The sequence below is a fragment of the Pyrgilauda ruficollis genome, unplaced genomic scaffold, assembly GCF_017590135.1.
Source record: "Pyrgilauda ruficollis isolate IOZ18807 unplaced genomic scaffold, ASM1759013v1 scaffold1, whole genome shotgun sequence".
Classification (NCBI taxonomy): domain Eukaryota; kingdom Metazoa; phylum Chordata; class Aves; order Passeriformes; family Passeridae; genus Pyrgilauda; species Pyrgilauda ruficollis.
Window position 1 is genome coordinate 13,244,713 of NW_024508100.1, and position 24,133 is coordinate 13,268,845.

A 24,133-nucleotide genomic window follows, 5' to 3' on the forward strand; every position below is an offset into this window, starting at 1 on the left:
ACTTATCACCCAAAGGGAATAATCATTATTGGAACAGCAGCAATGCAAACACAAAGGAAGGGAATATATACTGGACAGGTTTACAACATCACACAAAGTCAACTGTGGTCTACTACAGACATCTACTTCAAGCATTTAATTTGCAGTAGCCACTGTGGGGCCAGTAAGCCACAATGTTATCCTTTTATGAGAGAGGTCTCACTACAGCATGAGCTTCAGAGCTGGAAAATGTAGGTTCAGCGACACACTTGTGCTGTGACCTTGATGAAAATCAATTAACCTCCCTCTGACTAAGCTTCCTGCTCTATGAAAGGGAATAATGCCTGCTTTGCCAAGATGCTCTGATACCTAGCTCATTAAGATCTGGTAAAGCAGACAGTTATCCTTCAAATGATATCCTCTGTACGAACAGCTAATCTAACAGAACAAGTAACTAAAATTAACCCTTTGATACCAGCAGCTGAAAAGAACCTCCTCTCATTATATATATACACACACACAGAGTAAAAAGATTAAGTACATTGGGCAATGGCTGAAAGACATCAAAAAGACCTACTTTTAATAAGATCATTAGCTGTTTTCCTTTAATATAGACTGTATACTTCCTTGTTTTCTTGAATTCCTAGGTATATTTAACTTTTTTTTTCTGCCTAGTCAAGAGCAAATTCCACCTATTACATTTAAAGGTCCCAGGCCTTCTAAAGCAATACCTCAATTTTTAAGCCAGAGTATCTCTTCACTAAAAAATTACTTACTTTGAGTGTACTTCTCTTTAAAACGTTATGACATTAATATCCAGAACATGTTTCAGGAGTAGAACAAAGTATTTCAACAGTCTGCAAATTTTGTTCCACAAGATTTGAGAGATAACAGTTTATTTCAAGCGCAAACCAGACTAGACTAGACACTCATCTGTCACAGGCCTAGCACAAACACAGCACACCTTGCTATGGGATTATGATTTTTTCAAAGGAAGGCTTTTTTAAAAAATAAATTTCATTTCTCAGATCAAAAGTACACACGCATACAAAAGTATCTATTTTACCTGTTCTATTTCTTCTTACAAAAGGACAGAACAATGCATTATTTAGGCTTCATTCTAGAAAAGTGTGCTGTTAAATTCAATACAATTTACCTTCAGCACCTCAGTCTCACTCATATGTATTAAAACAGTATAGTCTTATACTCTACCTTTCCCAAATACAATTTTCTTTTGCATGTAATTTGTAATGGTAGAGTTATGTTTCTTACTGATTTTGCATAATTCTGAAGCACATGCAAAGAAAAATAAATGCTACAGAAATGTTTCTCTTAATTAGCTCGTAATTTCCAGGGAAGGACAAGAATTAAAAATAACCCCAATTACAAAGAAAAGGTTTCCTTACACTACTGATATCAGGGAGAAGCCACCTTTAGGTGGTTACATACTATTGTGACTGGCTTCAATCCTGAGGTAACAGTGAGTTGCAGTATTTGTCCTCTTTAGATGTTTCCATCGAGTGTGCTTGCTTGCACACACCTTAGTAGAGAATTTCAGGGTCAGTAATGGCAACTCTGTGGGGAAATACACAGTGAAGCTATGGCTCCAGAGCAAGCCACAGTGATCTGCCAGCTGCTGCATTTTCCTGCTCATTCCTGGCCTGCACTATTCCAGCACAGCTGACCGACCCCATTCCTGCTTCCACTTTTTAAGTGGCCTGCCAGGTCAGTGAGCGAAAAGAATTTAGAATGGGCTCAGGCAGGCACCAAGGTGACATAAGAGAGCAAACAAGGACAAATGGGAGGCAGCTTATATCGCTCCTCTGAAACCGTGGCTTGCAAGTAATACTGGTGCCTGTAAATACAGGGGTGGTTGGACCAGGGCCCTTTCACCTCAACCATTCTGTGATGTTTTTCAGAGTATAAAGAGCATGAGCTTCCACAGAAACCACAGGATCATACAGAGTATGATAGGAAATAGGTTCATTTTTTGGTGAGTAGTGGTAGCAAGCAAGATACTACAGAACACACATGAACCCTGAGATCAGCAAAGAATTAGGCTATTTGAAGACAACGCTAAAAGAACAGGCAAGTGCCAAGCCAGCCCATGTATCTCTGCAACAATTACTGTGCAGCCCCAGAAAGCCCACATGGCTGATGATTTAGAGACTATTGTAACATTTCTATGAATATGACAAATCCAAATGGAAACAGTGGCACATACCACAAGAGGAAAATGTTTCACTTCAAGCTCTCACCACAATTTTATTAAGAATTACACACCCTCCTCTGAAATTTTAAGTATGCTTGTGCTTATTTATTAGCTATCATGTCACTGAACCTAGAAGGCAAAGTCAGGGGTCTTCAATGAAACATTAACACTAAATCCAAATGCACTTGAAAGGTAAAAAGCAAGAACAGTATCACAAGATCCAGCCCTTTTAGATTTAAGGCTATACATTGTGACATGGTAGTCTTGACAGTTTACAGAAATTACTGGTCTTTGTTCTTTCTGACAAACCAATGCTAGTATACACCAAAGGAACCTTGGCAGTTGCCTGACTTCCAAAATTTCTGCTTGGAGCACACACAAGAGTGTTTCTGAATCCATTAAAAACTTTTACACCACTCTTCTGCATTTCTAAAGAGCAAAATGAATACTATTAAATGCATCACTGACCACCTTTGTGTTGTAAGTTTATTTTATTACCATTCTATTATTGTAGGAGCCTGATTATGTAAAGACTTCAAAATATACATAATTCCATACAAGAAATAAGCACCAAAGAATGAGTAGCATCAGGAACGAGATTTTAATTAGAAGCCAAATCATCAGACATCTAACTTCCTGTACAGTATTGGTCATTTAAGTTTATCCTCTGTAGTGACCATGATATACATGGCCTGATATATGTATGATATACATAGCCTGTGTCTGACTAAGTCACATCTCCCAGGAAAAATTCCAAGCTTGATCTGTATACCTTTCTAGCCAAGAGGGCCAATGATACCCTGGGGTGCATTAGGAACAACACTGCCTGCAGGATGAGGGAGGTGATCCTGCCCCTCTACTCAGCCCTAGTGAGGGCCATCTGGAGACTTCAGACGCAGGCTCCCCAGTATGAGGGAGACATGGAGCTCCTGGAGCAGGTCCACAGGAGGGCTATAAAGATGATGAAAGGACTGGAGCATCTCTTTCAAAAGGAAAGGCTGAGGAAGCTGGGCCTGTTCAGCCTCGAGAAGAGGGACCCCATCAGTGCCTAATCAGTATCTGAAGAGAGGGTGGCAGGAGGAAGGAGCCAGGCTGTCTTCTGTGGTGCCAAGCAACAGGACAAGAAGCAACAGACAGAAATGGATTGAAGTTCCATTTGAACATGAGGAAGAATTTCTTTACTGTGCAGTGACAGAACACTGGAAGAGACTGCCCAGAGAGTTTGTCGTTTCCCTCACAGGAGATATTCCAGAACTGTCTGAACACAATCCCGTGCCATGTTGTCTAGGATGACTCTAAGCAGGGAGGCTGGACCAGATAATCCAACTGTGGTCCCTTCCAACCTGACCCATTCTTTTATTTGAGAACAGAGGACTTGATTCCACCTTTAAATTCTGATTTAAATTTTCAACTATCACTTCTTGTTTTCAATACTAGATTGAAAATACAATGACAAAAACCTAGGCTGCTCTTGACAACTGATAAAAAACAAAATCACCAAGAGGAAGATGACCCATCCTTAAGTAATTTGCTTGCCTTTTCCGATTTGCTTCCTTAGCTCATTTTCTGCAGTGTATTTTTTGCTTAATCTTAAACACAGTTACTTCAGGTACTATTAACACTTTAAAGGTTCTAAGCTTACTTTTGAATGGGTACCAGGGATAAGCCTGATAACCATTAAGGGGTTATCTATTCTTGTGACTTACTTTGATATTCAGGCAACACTAAGCTATGGTATTTATCCTATTTAGGTTTTTCTATAAAGTATGCTTAGTTACTTAACAGAAGTAGGAGAAATAATCTATACCTAGTTCTGGAATTTATTACCAAATTACAAATATATTACAGTTGTACAATATGCCAATTCCTCTCCCTTTCAAAGACAGACTATGTTCGCAACAAAGTAAATGAGAAATCAGTATTCCCCTTTTTGCAAAGATCACCCTTGCTGTATTTTACATATCCTTTGCATATTCTGATTTGTGATACAGAAAGTTATTTTAAAAAGTTTTGCATTATAAGAACTAGAAGAAATCTGAGACATAGCACAAAAATTTTAAAAGACATTTAACTTGTCAATATCTATCTTTCCAGAAGTTTTACTATACACAGAACTGTTGACAGTTTTAAATTATTTTACTATTCACTTTGCTTGTCTATGGCAGATTTACTGGAATTCAAATTTGCATTTAAATATGAAGGGTAAAGAGATGATTCATCACCAGCAGAAATTCCACATTTATCTGTCTCTGACACACAACTGAAGGTAGGTATACAGTACTTAGTTAGTACTGATTACATAACCGGTACTTTACAGTTGTCAGTACAAGCCTACATGGCCTGACCTAAACCACAGATCTTGATTAGTACAGAAAATTCTATAGTGAAATTTTATTACTGGTTTTAGGACAGTAGGGAATTACCAATGTCTAAACAATGCAGCAAATGAGAAGTATTTCAAGACAATGGCTACCACTGCTTTTTCCACTTCACACTGCCTTTTTAAATTTAGAAAGTTTGAAGAATCAACTTCTGCCATGTGCTGTCCACACACCTCAGTACTTCACATGCAGAAGCTATCTAAAGTACATGCACACATTTCACAAGTGCCCACATTTGGAATTCCACACATGTTCTGTACTAAGAGGACAAAGGATGATGTATGCATTTCATTACTAAGGTTTTCTGAACAAGAGCCCCCAAATGCTGCAGCCTGAATATTAGCTTGGAGAGGGTATAATGTGTATACAGACTACAACCGTAAGTAATTCAGCTGCTGGTAAATAACATCTGAGTATTTAAATTTTTTCTACTGAAGGTTTCTTAAAGCAACATGGAATTCATCATAAAAGGTTCAGAGTCAAGGTCAAATACATACCACACTATCATGGAGGTTTAAAGAGTTGAAGAAACTCAAACTAGAATAGAATGAAACACTTTGAAGCAGAAGAGTAACGGCTGAAATGGCTTCCACTCCAAACAGTTTCAAAGGTCTGCTATACCTATATCCTGATACACCCCAAAAACTCTACTAGGCATTTTGAGTGAGGGAGGCAGTAAACAACCTACTGACCATGGAAGCCCAAGGAGACTTCCGGACAGGCTTTAATTTTCATCTGCATCAGCCTACTTACTACTCTATTCACAGCAAAAATACTAAGTCAGATCTCTAACTCCTACAACACAAAAATCCACTTGCACCAACACTGGTGCAGCTCCGTGCATGGGAACAGGTGTTTTCTAATAGGAGAACACCAATTACAGGGAGAGTTTTGCTCCGAGTAACATAAAATAAACTGAGAGCACACCAACTTTCAAGTACATGGCCTCCCCAGAGGTGCAATTAAGTGAAGGAAGGCATGGGGTGCAGTGCCAAACAAAAAGTGCAGCTGTGGTGCTCAGACCTGCCTGAGCCCCAAAATGGAATGCTGGGCAGAACCATTCTTTGTCTTTCAAAACATTTACAGATTAAATGTGTAGACGGGAATGTGTTCTGAAGCATTTGCCAAGCATTATGCAGACAACATGTCCCAAATTCAAGGACTGAACACAGTTACAGCCTACTTGTCTGAAAGGTTACAGCAAGTAAGGCTTTAGAACCATTTAATTATTTAAAAGCAGCCAACAGCCTTAATCTCCATTTGCATTACAGTGAAATGCAGTTGTTGACATTGATATTTCTGTATTCTGAAAACCCAGGAACATGCTTTTGCTGCAGACTGGCTGGCTGAGCCCTGGAGACAACACTGGGCAGGGGCAGTTTAAGGACAGGGTGCCCAAGTCCATGCCAGCTCAGGTGTGCAAGTGCAGTGCTTGTCAGGCCCATGGCATCTTCACCTGCACAGCACTGACCTACTGGCAAAGGTTTGTGTTTCAACACCACCAGAGTGCAGCTCAAGAGAAAAATTAGGAAATGCAATGGGCACTGGTCAGCCTCCTAAAGATAACAAGATTGTATTCTCCAGAAGTGAGGTTTTAGGCTCTAGCAGAGATGTTGCAGAGACGTGTCAAATGTTTTCTTGCTATGAAAAGCATTATCACAACAGTCCAAAATCAATGAGGATGAAGATTCACAGTTTATATCTGCAAGAGCCAGCAAAGAGACTCCAGCAGTCCTAAGGATGAATGTTGAAGAGAAAAATCACAGCAGGATGGGACTAAGGGGAAAAAATACTAAAAAACCCCAAACTCAAACCAAACAAAAAATTAGACAAAAACCCAAGCAGTCTGCATTCTAGCTTGGGGCACGCTTAACCTGAAATACAAAGCATGCAGGTGGTAGCAGTGGAGACTGGCTTCCATAGCATACTGGCTCAATTGGAAAATGCGTTTCAAACAGTATACATCTTGAGATTACAGAAGTGCTCCAGTATCTGACTCATGTAATTCAAAAGTAAAATATAAATATGGAAAAACATGCAAATGAAAATACTCTTTCTGTAAGTATCACGTACTTTTCGTATTTACATACCACTATACTTCCCCTTTTGGCATCACATTACAAATAGCTTTAGAACTACATATTCTGCAGTTACTTTGAAATGTTGTATGTAGTTATTTCATGAATGCTCATACCAGAAAGATTCTGATACACCAATAAAATTGCCTTCAACTTTTTTTCCATTTGACTAAAGAATGTCCTACTTGAGTCATCACCTAGCAACCTGACAAAGACAACACGGTAATATAGTTAGCCACATGTAATTTAAGTAACATTTATTAAGCTTTAGTAAATTGTAACAACAATACTAACACTATGAGCCACATAAACACTGAACTGATTTCCCTATGAGAATACACACATACCTGCATGAAATACCCAGTAACTAATGCCTTTCTTATGTTGATGTAATAGTCCCGACTGGTAAAATCTGTGCTTCTACGAGGCAAATTAAATCTATCCATGATTCGTGACAGCTGTTGGCGTACATTGTCTGCAGACATCAGGGACCTGTAGTTAATGAAGTTGTCATAACACCACTGAACCGACTCATGATCTGCAACATTAGAAAACATGAATCAAAATTAGAACAAGTAAATAAAATAGCAACTAACCAATTCATCAGTCAGATGAACCAGAAAGAGATATCCATAAACTTTTATAAATGGTAACAGCTCTTGCTTTATTCCGATGAATTCCTGCACTAGGTAACTTGCCAAAACTTTTCTATTCAAGAAGCACGTGGTCAGGACAGAAGAAAAGCAGGGGCTTTTCCCCCTCACCAATATAACACCACAATCACTGCTGTTTTATTGAAATACCATGCCACTAAATTTTGGACACTTCAAAAATCCCATCCTGCAACTAGAAAAACCATCTTCCAAACTTGAAGTGTAAAACATGATGTCAGGAACACTGCACAGCCTTTAATTGCAGCATGCAATGAACATACAAGATAACTGTACATAACTACGCTGTATTTAAGAAATGAAACCCTACTTAAATCAAGGATTCAAGTAAAAGCTAAGAGCTATACAGTCTGTTCTCAACGTGTGACACACCTCACACCAGTTTAAGTAAATGTGACTGGTAAAACACAGCCACTGTAACAGAACTCCGTACTCCAACACTTCCTACTGCTGGTAGCGCTGAGAAATCTGATCAAACAGCAAGTCTCAGCCATTCTGTCAGTATAAATACATGCATGTTTCACATCAAGAAACCCAGTTCTCTCTAACAATTCTCTGACTTTTCAAGTAATGCTCTTCTAATCTTTGTCAGTTTAATAATCCAACAAAGCCAGACTTAAGAATGAAAACTTAAGGTAACTCTAGGAAAGAAGAGACTCTTCTTAATTTGCACTGAAAAGAATGAAGGTTATGGCAGTCGAGGTAAGTCCTAGTTCTTTCTTGCACTTTTACCTTACAGAATATATTTTAAATGAAGTATGAATGAAGCTGTTGTACAGTTATGATTCTACTGTACAGTACCATAGCATACTACTTTTTGAGCCAACTGAACTGTGCATCATGGATAACCCATAAATGTTTTATATTGTTCTATATACAAACAGTAGTAGCATTTTGTCTTCTGATTCCAGAAGACAATTCACAATTTCACAAGATTATTCCTGAAATAGCTCCATCCCTCAGCAACCTGAGTATTAAAGCAATGGTTTCCAGAAAAATACACAAATTGTCTGCCAGATATTCTGGATCCCATTAACAAAAAAGCTAACAGGAAAAAAAAAGCAAAGCATGTTTTTATTTACAGATGTTTAATAAAGTTTCTCAGCTACTGTTTGTATTGTAAATTGAATGTATTTATTGAGTTTTGCACTTATTTTCGACTGTCATATAATGACAGTCTTAGAAGGTTTCAATACAGAATTTCCAAATCAAACCTGTAACAGAAAGGGGCATTAAGCTGCATTTCTTTTTACTTGGGGTAAAAAGACTGCTTGCTTTTTGTTCGCTAACAGGAAAGTATAACTGGAGCACCTGAGTTCACATAGCTGGCAGTTTATAGCAATCTTTTTATTTGCCACCAATGTAAGTCAGTTTAAAAAAGTGGGTCACTTTCTCATTGTTGAAGAGAACTCCTAGCTTCACCTCTTCATTCTTAGCTTCTTTAAGCTGCTAAAATACACCTCGGCTATGTTGAAGAGGATCATACATTTTTCTCTAAATTCCATCCACAGAAATGACATAATTGAAACATATGTATCATACAGTTCTATGTTACTTCTTGTCGATGCATCATCCTTTCACCTCTCAATCTATTTCCAAAGCTTTATTGCAAAATTCCTAACTACATTAAGAAATTAGAATGAAAAAGGTTTTTGTTCTAAGACCATATCCTTCTTCAAATTCACAGTTTTTTTCTGCACTGCTCTTCCTGAAAAATCACTAAGCAATTATGCCTATTTTTTATAATTAATGTTAGATAACTTCCAATATTTCTTAATTACAAGAACACTTGCTTCCTTCTGTCCAAGGTTACCGAGCATTGATTTAAAAGCCTGGCTTATTTGCATGCTCATCAGTTTACTACAAGATTGCTTGGGTAGTTTTTTGGTTTTGCTTGACCCCCCAAAGGAAAGTAGCACTTAAATAACAAAACCCAAGCCCTTCAAGTGTCCTTGGAACTCAGAAATGGAAGGTGGCAGCACAAAGCATAAATAATTTTACTAAAACAGACACAGACTTACTTTGCTTGAAAGCATGGTAGACATTCAGCAACGTCAAATGATCTCCATCTATGTGGGCAAACCTCATCTTGGCTTCATCTGCTGCTTTCTTTGCTTCCGTGGGGCGAACAAAACACTGTGGGACTAAACAAGGTTGGTATGGGCCCAACACAAACGCCCATATCGATGAGTCACGCATTCACAGATAGAGGAACAAGGCCTAGCTAGGTCAGTTCACAGAGCATAGGGCAGGGCAGGATGGCCTCCAACTGCATCTTGGACTGTTTACTACCTTGATTTGGTACATCAACACCTAACCACATCTGTAAGACAAGAGGGTTTCAAAGCTACAGAGTACCTGATTATTTAAATAGAATTATATGTACGCATCAAAATCTCTCGTCTGAAGGCCATCAAGGTTACCTACACAGACTGGAAGGCTAAACAAATCTTAGTTCAAATCCAGTGCTGATAGCTCTACCAGGAGCTAGTACCCCATGGAATTAAACACTTGAATTGCAAATTTGCTTTTTCAGAAAGCCCCTACAGACAAAGTAAGTATTTCTGAAACTGTAGTGTACTAGCACAGTCTAAACCAACTTGAGATTTGATTATCACAAGTCTGTTACTAGACAGAACACACCAGTCAAGCCTCTTCCCACACGGTATTGCTATCAGCACTGGCATGCAGAAACATGTGAATGAAGGTATTAATAAGTCTAAAGGCTGTGATGGTAGCGGTAGTGGTGGAAGGTTAAACCGTCCTTTGGCACTACTTCAAATAAAAAATATAGATCAAAAAATACAACATGATGAGCTTTCTCTATCCTTATATTCTCTTACATACATCTGATTCATTTAATCTCCATCCAAAAAAATCCTATTTTACCATCTCTTTTCCAGACAAAAATTAGCAAAGACCATAAGCAGTATTGCAGCCAACTTAATTCATGGTCTGTGAACATTTTAGTATGTTGTAAGATTGATCTCAATCCACAAGATCTTGAAAGTAGTTATAAGAGATCTGCTGGAGAAGGGAGGTTGCACCAGCTCACCCACTGTGATTCCTTCCATTTTGTCCTTACCCATTTTGTGATTTACTTCATGTAGATCTACACCACAAAATAACCAGTTTGGTTTTAAGTAAGTGTAATTCTTAAGATGTTAAATTTCAATAAAATTAATTATTAAATACTAAAAATCCTTTATATTTTTTCAGCTGCTTGGGACTACATTAGTTTTCTCATTAACTGAAGCCTTGCAATCACAAGAGAACACCTCTTTGCATATGATGCATGCCTAGCAAATGAAGGCTTTTTTGTGCAGTGTTATATAGTTTTTCTTTAGTTTTAAATTTGCATAGAAGCCCCAAAGCACTAGATATTGTGAGCTGAATACCAGATGCAACTTGAGGGGAAAAAAAAAAAAAAAAAATCACACCGTAACAGTGAATCAAAGACCAATGCATTAAAGAAAACGGAAATGCAGGTGTGAAATAAACACCCTGTATAATGGGTCTTGCATTTGAAAAAAGAGATAACATCAAGTATATTTAAATTTCTAACTCAAAGGCAAAATCCAGATTATTTTATCACTGCCTTAACTCAGTGTTTCAAAAAGTAATAGCACTTTCCATATCACAGCATGGCTCTTATAAAATGTAGCACCATCATTTAATCTGCTCATTTATTTAATGCTATTTTTGCTCTTTTCCGTCACCTAGTTTCCCATTCAGTCCAAACTAAATACATGGATTGCTATCAACAACCTGACAATCTTTATGTGCACTTAATGCACCAAAACATACTATTATGCTGCTGGTTTAAAGTGCTTACTTTGGGAAACAGCCTTAACAAAGACCACAACTATGGGTTTTTTAAGAGTAGTGTTTTAGTTATGACCCATACATTAACCAGCTTCAATCCATTTTTTATTTTTCCCCCAAAACTTATTTATCATTATATTAATTGTGGTTTAAAACCAAGAAGGTATCATGGCCTGGGGGAAGGTAAACTGGAAAAGGAGTAAGGCAAATTAGTTGAAGGCCATGGACAAAAAAAACTAAATAGACTTGTTCTATAGTAGATACTGGGGGGAGAAGGGGGAAGAGAAGAAAAAGACAGGCACCAACCTACCACCACCGCCTACCATTTAATTAAAGAAAAATATTATGATTCTGCCCTGCCCATCTGCTCTGAGTCTGAACAATCATAACTCTGAAACAAACATTTTAACTTGTTCATAAAAACTTTCATATAAATACACTGTAAAACTAAACTGAAGCAACAGATTGTAAACTTAGTCAAAACTTTTTTTTTGTCTATCCAACCAAGTCAAGCATGTCAGCAATACACCTGCACTGTGGAGAGCCTGGTAAATTATCACATCCTTAAGAGAGTTCTTATGAGTATGAGCACCCCCATTTTCATAACAGATTAAAACCTGCTGCTTGTCCTATGACCTCTAGTTATAAAAAAACAAAGTCACTTATACACAATGGGGAACATTAAATACAAGGTTTTCTTGGTAACATTTTCCTCTCATTAAGCTCTCTCAGCAAGCAGCTCTGCACTGACACAGAGCTATTCATGTAACAGTGGCAAAGTACAACTGTACACCTCAGTTAATTCTTATGAAGATACAGCTTCCTTCCAAGCTTTTTTCCCTTTGGAAGCACTGAGTGCTCTCCAGTTTTGCCATTTTGTAACTGAAAAGTGTATCATGTACCATCTTACGATTTAATACAAATTATACACTAATTCCTTTGGGAAGACTGCGATTCTTCAAAGTGCAGAAGAACGCACAATACAAAATAGATTTTGCTGCCTTAAAAATTAGTGGTCAAGATGATATTCTAGGCCTGACTATGAACCTAAATGTAAATTTCTGTTCCACTAGCTTGATTCCCCATCCCCAACAATTCAAGTATTTATACTTTTAACTGATGTTAGTAGCAAGCTCTTAGATCATTTTATGCACTAGTTTTCAACATTACTACTCACTAGCTTCAAGGTCTCCACATAAATCCATAATAACTGAACCCATATATGAAGTTTTAAAAAGCAAATCTAATTTTATTAAAAATATGTTATTTTCCTGATGTGGGAATATTAAATTTTCCCCAAACTGAAGATCTGCAATTTGTTTAGTTTCTCTTTTCCTGCTATTACCTGACAACATGGCAGTAATAGATAGGACCTCATTAGAACAGTTGTAGTCACAGCTTGCAATAACCATTTTAGCCAGCTGTGGATCTAATGGAAATTCAGCCATCATGGATCCCAACTCAGTCAAGTCTCCATCATCATTTAAAGCAGCCAGATAATTTAAAAGCTCTAAGGCTCTCATCAGAGTTTCAGGAGCTGAAAGAAAAAAAATATGTAAATTTGCACATTACCCAAACTGCTCTGAATCAGGAAAAACCAAGGAAGCACAGACTGTTACTAGGTTTTTTGGTTTTTTTTTTTTGGTTCTCCATTCACTAGCATCCAAATGCAAAACTGTTGCCAAATCCAGCATTACACACCCAAGCTTGAATGAATGGGGGTGGCAGGGAGGGAACACTTACTTAGAAAAGCTTTAAAATTAATCACAAGCTTTTAATATTTGAAGATTACTGCTTTTCAAAATTCAGACAGCAGTGGCAGTGTGAAATATTAAATACCAGTAATATCACTCTTCCCTCCAGATACTTCTTCCCTTGTTCCACACTAAATAAATCAATAGTCCTAAAATTTCAGCCATGTCAACTCTAGATACCTACAGTCTTTCAGAAAGCCAGTAAGAATGTTCTCTTTATCGTGGATTCCTCAGTCAGTATTAACTCACCAAAAAAAAAAAATTAAATTAATTGAAAGCTTAGCTTTCTGCTAAGCTATCATACATATTACACAGAACAAAGAATTTAACAGTTCTGTAGAACTATTTAAAAACTTACAGATTTTTATTTTAGGGGAAAAAAACAACCAATTCACCTATTTATATATGACTGATTTACATTTCTGATTAGCAATATCACCCACTTATTTCTGAAGCATATACAAACATTTAACACTTAGATACATAAAAACTACAGTTAGAACCAAACCATGCATTCAGCTTTAGAAAACGCTGGCCCATTTTATTTACAAACAGTTGTTAACTGATTGCACAATTAGAATGTGCAATCAAGGTGATAAATAAAAAACATCAAATAACAAGCTTTGTAACGCCAAGAATTTTCTCTTATTCTCTGAAGACAAGGGACTTTGAGTAGCTTCCCTGGTTCCACTAAAAGCTCTTACACAGAAAGAAAAAGCTTGCTTGGATATGACACAGAGCACTGAATTTAAGGATAAACAAAAGACAATTCCTTACAGATTACAATAAAAAAAAAAAAAAAAAAAAAAAAACAGAAAAAAAACAATGAGAGACTTTATTCCATGTTGTCATTATATAAAGTAGTCATAAGAATAAAGATTGTAAAGACGGAAAGAGATACCTGGAGGATCCATAAAATCAAAGTGCACCAAATCATCTATACCAAGCTTCTTGAGCTGTAATACTACAGATCCTAAGTTAGACCTCAAAATTTCAGGGTATGTGTTGTCCTGGGGGGATGAGGGGAAAAAAAAAAAAAAGAAAATTTGTAACACTTCTTCAGACAATTTATACTACAGAAGTATTCAATTTCTTGTTTTGTTTAATACCACAGCACTCAACAACCTGAATCAGACATTCTTACAAACACAATATAAAAACCACCATCTTACCTGCATTTCAGTTTTGTAGGCTTTCTCTGTATAAAGCCTGAAGCACTTGCCTGGTCGAGTACGACCAGCACGGCCAGCCCGCTGCTGGGCAGACGCTTTACTGATGGCAGTCACCAGCAGAGACTCCACTCTGATACGAGGATTGTACACCTATTTCAAAGTGGAGGCAGAGTAGGACAGAAGGAAAAAGAATAAACAATGTTCATGGATAGGACAACTACCCAAACTGCTTAAAATTCATTTTTAAACACAGCTTCTGCACAAGTTTTATGTATCTGAAAAAAAAAAAACTGGCTACGAAAGACTGGAGAGCTTCAAATACAACTGCCTAGAGAACAGCATTTTTTACTCATCTGTTAACAGCAACCCCTGCCAGGTTCCCTGTTCTTAAATGTATTTTTAGATAAGATTTTCATGGGAAATGGAATGTGTCCAATTTGTTCTACAGAGTGCTAAACATTCATGGTGCTTAAAAAACCCCATAAATATGTTGTCTTGATGTAACTACTGATGTCTTCACTTTTAGCTTTCATATTTTCCAGTTTCTGTACTGCTTTAGAGTGTAACTCTGAACTTCACATAAAGTGTTAGCAAGTTCTCATCACAGTTTAGTTAGACAAAACAATCCTTTTCCAGCCTGAGAACCAAGGACACCATTTTGGACCAAGAAAATGTAAACAATGGCGAATTGAAGAAAGCAATTTGAGAGGATGGGACTTCATAACCCGAAGCTATAATTGGACAATTAACCCCAATATGTAAATGGACCAAAATCTATGAAAGTGTCAAAACTCAGACCAGACATCCACCTGAGTTAGAGCCACAGCCAGGCTCCTGTACTGCCCAAGGTGTATCGTTTGAAGGCCTTTTAACAAATACCTAGTTTATTCCTTTAACACTCTCTAGCCTCTGTTCCAGGTAGCTTCTCTAGGCATCACTACAAGGTTGAATAATCATATTCAAGATCAGAAAACTCAAACATTAATGTTTCATGCAACTGCAATGATCAGGCTGACAAAAAAACTGTATTTCAAGGGTACATGCAGACTATCACAGTCCAAAATATCTGCTGGTATTTAGTGTAAAACTTCCACTGCAGCTGTATCTAAACAGCAGCCCTGCCAACTCAACAGGGCTCATGGAAAGGAATACACTGAAAACAAAGGCAGTAGTCAAACAGTAGTTTCAGCTGAAGACATTTTCAGTCCAAGTTTTAAGACCTTTCTGGAATGATTCAGTATAAAATATGTACAGAAACCTTAGTTTTCATACTGGAAGAAAACCTTCTGTAGAAAGAACTATTTGTGAAAAAAGTTCACCCTTAATGGTGATTGAAATTTGTGCATAAAAATACACTGCCTGTACTCACATTCTGCTGTATGTCTGTCTCATTTTGCAAAAGTTAAAAAGGCTGAAAATGTGTACCACTACTAAAGGAAAAGACTAAGAAACCAAGTTATAAAGTTAGTGAAAAAAACAAATGAAGCCAGTGACATTCGTATTTTATTTTATGTAGTTACTGGGTTGACTGCAGGAAAGCTACCTCAGTTCCTCTGAACACCCTACGATGTTCCAAGAACCACAATACAAGCTTGATTACAATCTTCAGGGCTGCAACAGTACATGATAAATACTGACATGAAACAGCAGGGATCATTTATTCTCATTTTAGTGCTGGAGTTTTCTACAGTGACTTAAAAGAAGAGAAGGCTTCTAGAACTTTTATTTACTTTCATACAATTCATTTTACTTGAGCATCCTCAAGCATAGACTAACAGTACAAAACCACCCTTCCTAAAATATCTAGAAAAAACTATATTCCAAGTCAAACACCAAATCCTCACTTTTTTTTTTAATTATTATATCTAAAATTTGCGGACTAAGAGCAACCTGTAAAAATCATAAACTAAAAACAAAACAAATCCAAACTAACCAAGTTCAAGACTTCAACTGTAAAAAAACCTGTCAGTGTTTGCAAAGGGAAGAGAAGCCTGAGCAAACCAGATTCCATCACCTTTCCTACTATAAAGAGAAAAAAATAGTACCTACCTTCTGTTTTGCAAAGCCAGGATCAATCACAAACACTACGCCATCTATTGTCAATGACGTCTCAGCAATGTTAGTGGACACCACAACCTGTCAAAAAAAAACCAACAAAAACCCAAACAACTAAATGAAACTACTTCATCCTAAAGATGAAGGGCTCCAAATCTGTCTCTGCACAAACAACTTTCAGTAAACTTTCCATCACTTAATCAATCACTACCAGAGCTGCTCTCCAACAATTTCACAGGATGATCTGAAATCAACAAGAGGAACTTCTAGTGAAAAGAAAGCAGTTTTCATCCACTGTTTTTTGCTCCCCTATGGGTCTACTAACAACATAACAAATGTTAGTTGAAAAAAAGAAGAGCAAAAATTTAACTTATGAAACCACTACTCAATTTTTTTTCTCACATCTCTCGTACAAAATGACAAGTTATACTGGAACCCTTTAACATAAAGTATTAATTCTAGCTTTTTACCTTTTTCTGAAAACCAGAACATGGTAAACTGGTTAAATTATATTAAATTGAAAGTTGCATATATTACCAGCACAGTATTTTTTTAAATCTGGTTTGAAATAAAGCTGTTACCAACACATTCCAGCTACAATTGTGAACAATATTATCTAATTTCTACTGTCTTTTTTTATCATCAGATATTCAAACACCTTTACATATCTTTACTGTTACACTCTTAGCCTTTCAGAAGGTTAAGTCACATGCAACAATTAAAGCAAAGGTAACTATCAGAGTTCCAAGGCTTGATTTACCACCATTTAGATTTTTATGTCCGGAGATGCAGTGTAACAAGCTATGGATACCATTAGCTCTCATCCTAACACTGACCACACTGAATCAGGTTATTACATATTATCTCAGAAAAGATCCAAAACCTGTTCAGCACTTCATTGAAAGTGCTTACCCTTCACTTCCTAATTTCAGAGCATTCTGTCGTTACTGCTTTCAGTTCATCAATTAGAACTGCAGAGACCCTTAATATTTAGTTCAGAATTACACAGAGGCCAGTGACTGCTGATTTCCCTTCCTGCTGTAATCTTAAGCCTTCTCACAATAACAGCTGCTTTCTTAGCTCACAGAGGACAAAGAAGTGCAAAGCTGTCAAGGTGCATGACTACCAGCTGTTACCATCATTACTACAGCAAAATGCACCACTATTCCAGCATCTCTCATTCCATGAGGTTAAAGCTCAGGAGATATGTGGTCAGCTATTGCAAGCACTTCACTTACACTTGTATGACCATTACAGCCTTGAAAGGATTCAGATCACCTACTAGCTCCCTCCTCAGCAGTGCTAAAATCTAGGTTCAACTCCCACAAAGGACTGGATGAAAACAGGTATTTTCTTAAATAGACAGGCACAGCACCACAGTTTTACTTTACATACCTTGATCACTAAGACTAACTAAAACTAAACCAACATTTAAAAAAATTACAACACAGATGCACTTTCACTCATAGTTAGATTTGTTATGGAGATAAAAAGTAAAGCCAGAATATTTCAGCCAAAGAGAAAAAGTAACTTCATAGGTCTAAGTCTGTTGCCTACATGCTGTGCCTGCTTTTCCCAATAGCAAGCATCTTTTGGGCATAACTTCTGTAGTAAAACAGCTGCTACACCAAGAGTGTCTTCCTCTCAGAGACTGGTACTGGCTCCGCCACTTCAACATAACAAAAACTACATTCTACACTTGTTATCCCTCTTATGCAGAAAACCAAAACCTGCCTATTCTGAAAGGCATAGTTTTAAACACGACTGAAAATTTAATTAAATACGTAGCTATCACTTATTACTTAAAAGCAATTTCATTCATTTAAGTCATTTGCAAATACAATTTTGTTGCAGCATTAGTTTCATGATTTGAGACTTGAATGCTTTCTGCAATCAACTTCTGCAGGAAGAGGAAGATAATTTCACTAAATTTAATAAGTGATTTATTCTTCCAGAACACTAGAAAGTTGTCACTAGTATTATACATGCATTGTACTGCACAAAACCAAAAATAATCAAGGAACAAACCTGCCTAGAGCACACAGTATGATTCAGCTTTGACCTTCAAAATCTTAGCTTTGTGACTGCCAGCTCTGCAGAGCAGAATTTTAGTCTTAGGAAGCTTCAATATGACTCTCTTCTAAAAAACCACACAGCTTCTACTGTGGATTATTGGAGCATTGATATAATAATTTTATGAAGAACATTCACTGTGCCATTTCAAGTTTTTCAGTTTCTCAATCGATTTTGCCTAATGAAAGAACCTCAATTCCTCATTTATTACTACAAAAATACAAACCTTGAACTTCAACATACTTGTTTTAACTTGCACCTTCTCATAAACCTTAAGAAACAGATAAAACCTGCCTGACAATCTACCCCTAAGAGACAGCCCAAACTGTCTCAAAAAAGAAAACAAAAAAAAAAAAAAAAAAAAAAAAAAAAAAAAAAGGGGGAAAAAAGCACATCTCACAATAATTACTTATGGAAAAAATCCCATCCTCCACATAAATATATTTAATGTAAGAAACTTAAATGAATGTCATTTTGATTCAAATCAAACTGTTACAACATCCTGGCCCTGTATAGACAGATGACAGAACTTTGATTTGTACTGAGAGACAAATTTCAAGTTATCTAAAAATTCTAATGTGAAATACTGCATTTTTAAGGCTTCATAAAAACACCCCCTTGTACTTGTTGCTGTAGAAATATATTTAATGGAGCTGAAAGTCATATTTCATGGCCCAAGCACATATGAGTAGCTACCTACAGAACAGAATACTAACGTAGCTTAGTATTTACCTTTCGTCCTATTGCTCCATTTTGTTTTTTCGGTGGGGGAGGTTCAAATATTCTTTGCTGTTGCTGTGGAGGAAGGGTGGAATACAATGGAATGATTTTTATGTCACCAACTTCAGGACCTAAGTCATCAATTTCACGTTTTATCCTCTTGCAGGCTTCATCAATCTCCTGAAAAACAAAAATACTGGTTACAAGAGAATGCCATGAAAAAGGAAGCATATTTAGAGTGCTTATGACAATTAGATTAAGTATACACCCTGAAGAACAATCACAATAACTTCTACTTTAAAAAATAAATAAAATCAATCAAGGTGCTTACTGAATCTGCAATCAAATTTCCACAATACTTCAAGATGTTTCAGCTTCTATACTCTAATGAACAGCATAATTTGCATTCAACATCCTTTTTCTTTTAGTCATGTTTCCTAATTAAATCTCTACAAATTGTACTAAAATTGAAATCTCTCACCCTGGAATATTAAACTGCACTCATGACCTTTTCAATTTTCACAATCTGAAGGAAATTGATGTGCAAGATATTTAAAATAAGCCAATTAAGCTTTAATGTCACGTATCACTAATGCAATTATATGGAAGATTTGCTTCATTGTACCTAATGAGAACAAACACCTTTACAGTACAAACATGGATACTCAAAACCAAACCTCTCAATCCTGGGTTTCAGATCTTACTTTAAAATAAACTGAAATCCCATTTAAGCTTAAGAAAAAAGTCAGTGAAATACTCTGAAGATGAAAGATGTTTTATGCTTTTTTCTACCACAGTATTTTCTAGCTCATTTTCTGCTTACCATACAGAACAGTTCACCACAGCCCAACTGTTCTAAGTTAATTTCATTTTCAAACTACTACATTCAAGCCAGCTAGGTGACCAATAGTTATGACAAGATCTAAGGAAAACTGGATCGCACATAAATTTAGGTTAATGAGTAACACCATTCATTATCTGTAACTTAAAAATCACAACAGAGCCTTTGCTAGTGTAACTAAGAGACACACTGACCAACTATTGATCTTCCATCTGAACCACTGAGGGGAGAATAAAGTCCTGACAAAAAGCAAGAGTAGGCAAAAGCAAAAAAAATTTACTACAACAGTCTCTGAGAAAAGAGGGGAGACCTCCCTTACCACATTCACTAGCCTGAAGCTGAAGTGATACTTTAGACCCTAAAGCAAATATATGGAACTCGTCATCTAAAGGCTCTGTAAAATGACTGCTTTCAACTGTGATCTGAAAGGCAAAAGCAGTCTCCCTCTTAGAAATCATAAATTCAGGTAGATCTACACCAAATCTGGGTCATTCACTTGTTTTTAGAGACATTTAAATTCTCAGCACAAATGCATTGAGTATGCTTTAAAGAAGCACAGACAATACTTCTGTATTGATCAGTGTTTACAATTAACGTAAGCATGGCAAAAGCCAATTCAGCATTGGATAAGCATTGGCATATCCAATTCAGGATATTCTATGATTCTAACTGTATGTAGAACCACACACAGATAGATGATGACCAAAACTGGTATCCCCAAGTACACAAGTAGAAGGATTACGTGCGGCAATAATAGTTTCAAAGTGTTAAGGATATCTTTGAGTGTTCAACATTTGTTTGCATCACATGAAGAGATCTCAATCCAGAAATACAACACATATAGTAGAAGGCACAATCCTATCTTTAATTCTTTAAAGATTCAGGAAGCCTAATTCAATCGTCTCACTTGATTCAAGTATGAAGGGCTTCTTAAAAACAAACAAACCATACACCTTTAAATATTTGCACACCATCTACTCCAAACAAATTCATTATAAAATCCCTTCCTGGAATGAAGATTATTGCAACAATCTGCACAGAAGACGACACTTCTTCTCAGGCAGAACAAGAAGGTAGAGTGAACTTGGATTGTATTTGGATTATGCCTGAAAAACTCCTCAAAGCCCTGAACTACCATGCTGAGTATCTGAGACAGTGGGTAAGGGGGTACAGGAAGTAGGGACAGACACAGTATGAAAGGACCCACATAGACCTATGATGCCCAGTGCATCAGCAAAAGGACCTGCTTCAGAATTAAAGAACAGAACAGGCCTAACATACAAAAAGTATGAGACTTTTGGCAATGCTGAAGTTAGTAGACTGATCCTAGTTCTTCACAAACAAGACTTCTTAGGACTAGTACTTGAGAAACACTTCTCAGTAAAATAATATTCAATGAACTTGCCCATTGATGCACTCATGCTAAGAAAAAGGTGACTACCAAAAGGTACATAACAAGCAGGCCACAAAAAGAGGAAAGATTACACTAGCATTCGCCCATTTTTCTCAAGCTGCAAGGGTCACAACACACCTGTACTGCACAAAACCCAGTAATCAGATTTCTCCCAGACAGCCATCTTAAGAACTTTAAACCTTCCAGAAACTTCCTCTTGATCCCATCAAAATAAATTTACAATACACAGGCAATAGCTACAGTTAACCCGCAACACTGGAAATTAGAATCAAGCAGCAGTTAAGAACTTCTGAGTACTACACTCTGAACATTAACATGGAGTCCTCAACATTCTTCCACACCATCAGCCCCTTAAGTGATTTTCCTTGGAAAAGCTTCCAAAACAAATACAATCAGTAAAGAGAATTTATTTATTTTTATAGGTACTAGTGATCAATGAGGTAATGGGGTGGTGAATATTTTTCAACCAGGAAAAACAGTCACCTCAACACGCAAGTGACAGTAAACAATTTTTATTTTGAACCTACAGCTAAGTAAAAATAGCTTAAAAAAGAAAAAAAAAAGCTGCAATCTGGAAAATAATTTCATCAAGATTATTATTATTAAATCAAATTTAAGCTACTTGAAATGGTGTTCCTTCCAACAAATCGGTGTGATTAAGACTGATTCTAGACAAAAACCTGAGCAGGCTGCTTTGTTTTCAAATAGCTGGTGGGCAACAGGCAATCTTTACAATATCTGTCAAATTAGGTGAATTTAATTCAGGAGTTTAAGTATCAGTAAGCAATTCTAAGACCCCTAAAAAGCTTCAGGATTTTAATGTCAACTTCCATTTGTGCAAGACCTAAGTTTATATGGGAATCAATACTTAGCACTGTATTGTTTAGAAAACAAAGCAAGACCAGGGTGCACAGTTTCCCTTCAATTTATTAGTAACAGTAGTGCAGCCATCAATATTTTTACAGAACAGTAAGTTACTTTACGCCTCCTGAATCTAACAGGAATTTCACTCCATCTTGAATCACTTTTCCAAAGCAAAGGCAGGCTAATGGCTAGTCCCTAAAAAAACACTCAAAGCCACCTGGAATCACCAACTTGTACTCCTCTCACTGAAGCTGTGTTTTTTCTGAGCAGCTAGAAAAGGTCCACCATAAAGGCCAAGGTCCACCAGCACAGAAGCAAACTTTTCCACATGAAGCCTGTTAACAAAACAAATGAGTCCTGAACTCCCAGAATGCCAGGACTGAAACCATGAGGACTGTAAGTTTTCCCGTGGCTTAACTTCAAGAGTACCACTTAAATCTTCATCCCACCACCACCCTTGATGCATACCAGTAAATACTTCCCAGACTGAAAGCATGAACAGGACTTTGTTCATGTCCTGAGCAAAGTATTACTAAGCAATACTCAGCAATACTCACTATTTTTTTCCTAAAGAAAATATAACTTACAAAAGCCTTATTACTAAAAATCTTCCAGGTAAGACTTTTAAAGACAGCCTGTGCCAGTTCCTGGTTCCTCAGGCTCTGTGTCAAAACACATAGCAAAAAGAAACTTGGAAGTAATTGAACCAACAAGCCAACACCTTATCAGCTGCCTCCAATAACACATTTCCACCGCCCTGTATCATCTCATTAGTTCAATACCTAACATACCCTAGCTCTGCATCAAAAACTAAGGATTTGAATGTATTATTAGCAGTTCATCTAAAAGGAGCTGTATAAAATTAATCACACAAGAGACTGATTTTGCCTATTATGCACATTACTTTTTTCTGCTGTTGAAAATGAAGTCTTTATTACATGTTCAAGCTGAATGCTCAGTAGAAATTCCCTTCCATTACTTTTCTTGATGGTATTTTTGTAGTCAAAAGTAAGGTGTTCATACCGAAGACCATGAACAACAGGAAAGTATTACAGGAGCAGTTGCAAATCTTATTGAGTTAGTGCACCATGTCTTTAAGAAGTAAGTTTTGCTGAAAAAAAATACATGATTCTTACTAGCTCCATTACAAGCTCCATTCAGTGGTGAGAAAAAAAAACCCCAAAACCCACAAACATCAAAAGAAACTCAGAATGACAAGCAGTGCAGTTCACAGAATCACAGAACAAGAGGTTGGAATCATCTAATCCAACCTGTCTTGTCAAAAACACAGTCTAGGAAAGATGGCCCAACACCCTGTCCAGCTGAATCCCACATGCCCAATGTTGTGGAACCCACCACTTCCCCTGATAGTTTATTATATGGTTGATTATTCCCATTGTGAAAAGTTTTCCTCTTTTGTCTAACCACAATCTCATCAGGATTAATTTTTATCCATTACCCCCTCATCTTCTCATTTGGGTCCTTGTAAAAAGGGAGCCTCTATGTTATGTTGTAGCCACACTTTAAATACTGGCTCATTAGGATGAGATCTACCCTGTGCCTTCTTCTCCCAAGGCTGAACAAACCCAGTTCCCTTAGCATTTCCCACTCCTTTGAAAGTATTTGCAGCCTCAAGTTACTGAGTTACACTGCTGTTGCAAATCTAGCCATCCTTGCCTTCTGTTTGTGTGCTAGACTCATCCCTACTGCCATGGAGAAGGTACAGTGAAATTACACTCTTACTAAACAGCAGTTACTGAATGATGGACCGTGAGCTACCCTAAGCCAAAGTGATCCCACTGCCCGCATGCAGGCAACTCACAGGCCAGAGTGGTCTATGCAAACAGCCAGTGAACTTGCTGGCCAGGCTCCACTGAATTATAAGGTCAAAACTGCATCCCATCTTTACAAAAACCCTTTCTACAAACAGATGGTGACTAGTGATCTCACTCAAGCACATTCAATGGGACAATATGAGCACTTGGCATGCAAAATAGAGTTCAATGATTTTGTAAACTTGGTCCTTGGGAACATTACTGCAAAACCCTTTTCTTCAGCTGACCCTGTATTTGGTACACCCGAAAAATCTCACAG

At 37.1% G+C, this 24,133-nt stretch overlaps 1 protein-coding gene across 1 annotated transcript in view; it reads right to left on the minus strand.

Moving 5' to 3' along the window:
- DHX15 (DEAH-box helicase 15) overlaps positions 1–24,133 on the minus strand; it is a 44,661-nt gene that overhangs the window by 2,184 nt on the left and 18,344 nt on the right. The window contains exons 6-12 of the mRNA XM_041459341.1: positions 18,933–19,100; positions 16,122–16,208; positions 14,073–14,222; positions 13,802–13,910; positions 12,492–12,683; positions 9,343–9,465; positions 6,998–7,188 (exon numbers count right to left, since the gene is read on the minus strand). Of these exons, the coding sequence (XP_041315275.1) occupies positions 6,998–7,188; positions 9,343–9,465; positions 12,492–12,683; positions 13,802–13,910; positions 14,073–14,222; positions 16,122–16,208; positions 18,933–19,100 (1,020 nt within the window). The remainder of the gene's footprint in view (positions 1–6,997; positions 7,189–9,342; positions 9,466–12,491; positions 12,684–13,801; positions 13,911–14,072; positions 14,223–16,121; positions 16,209–18,932; positions 19,101–24,133) is intronic.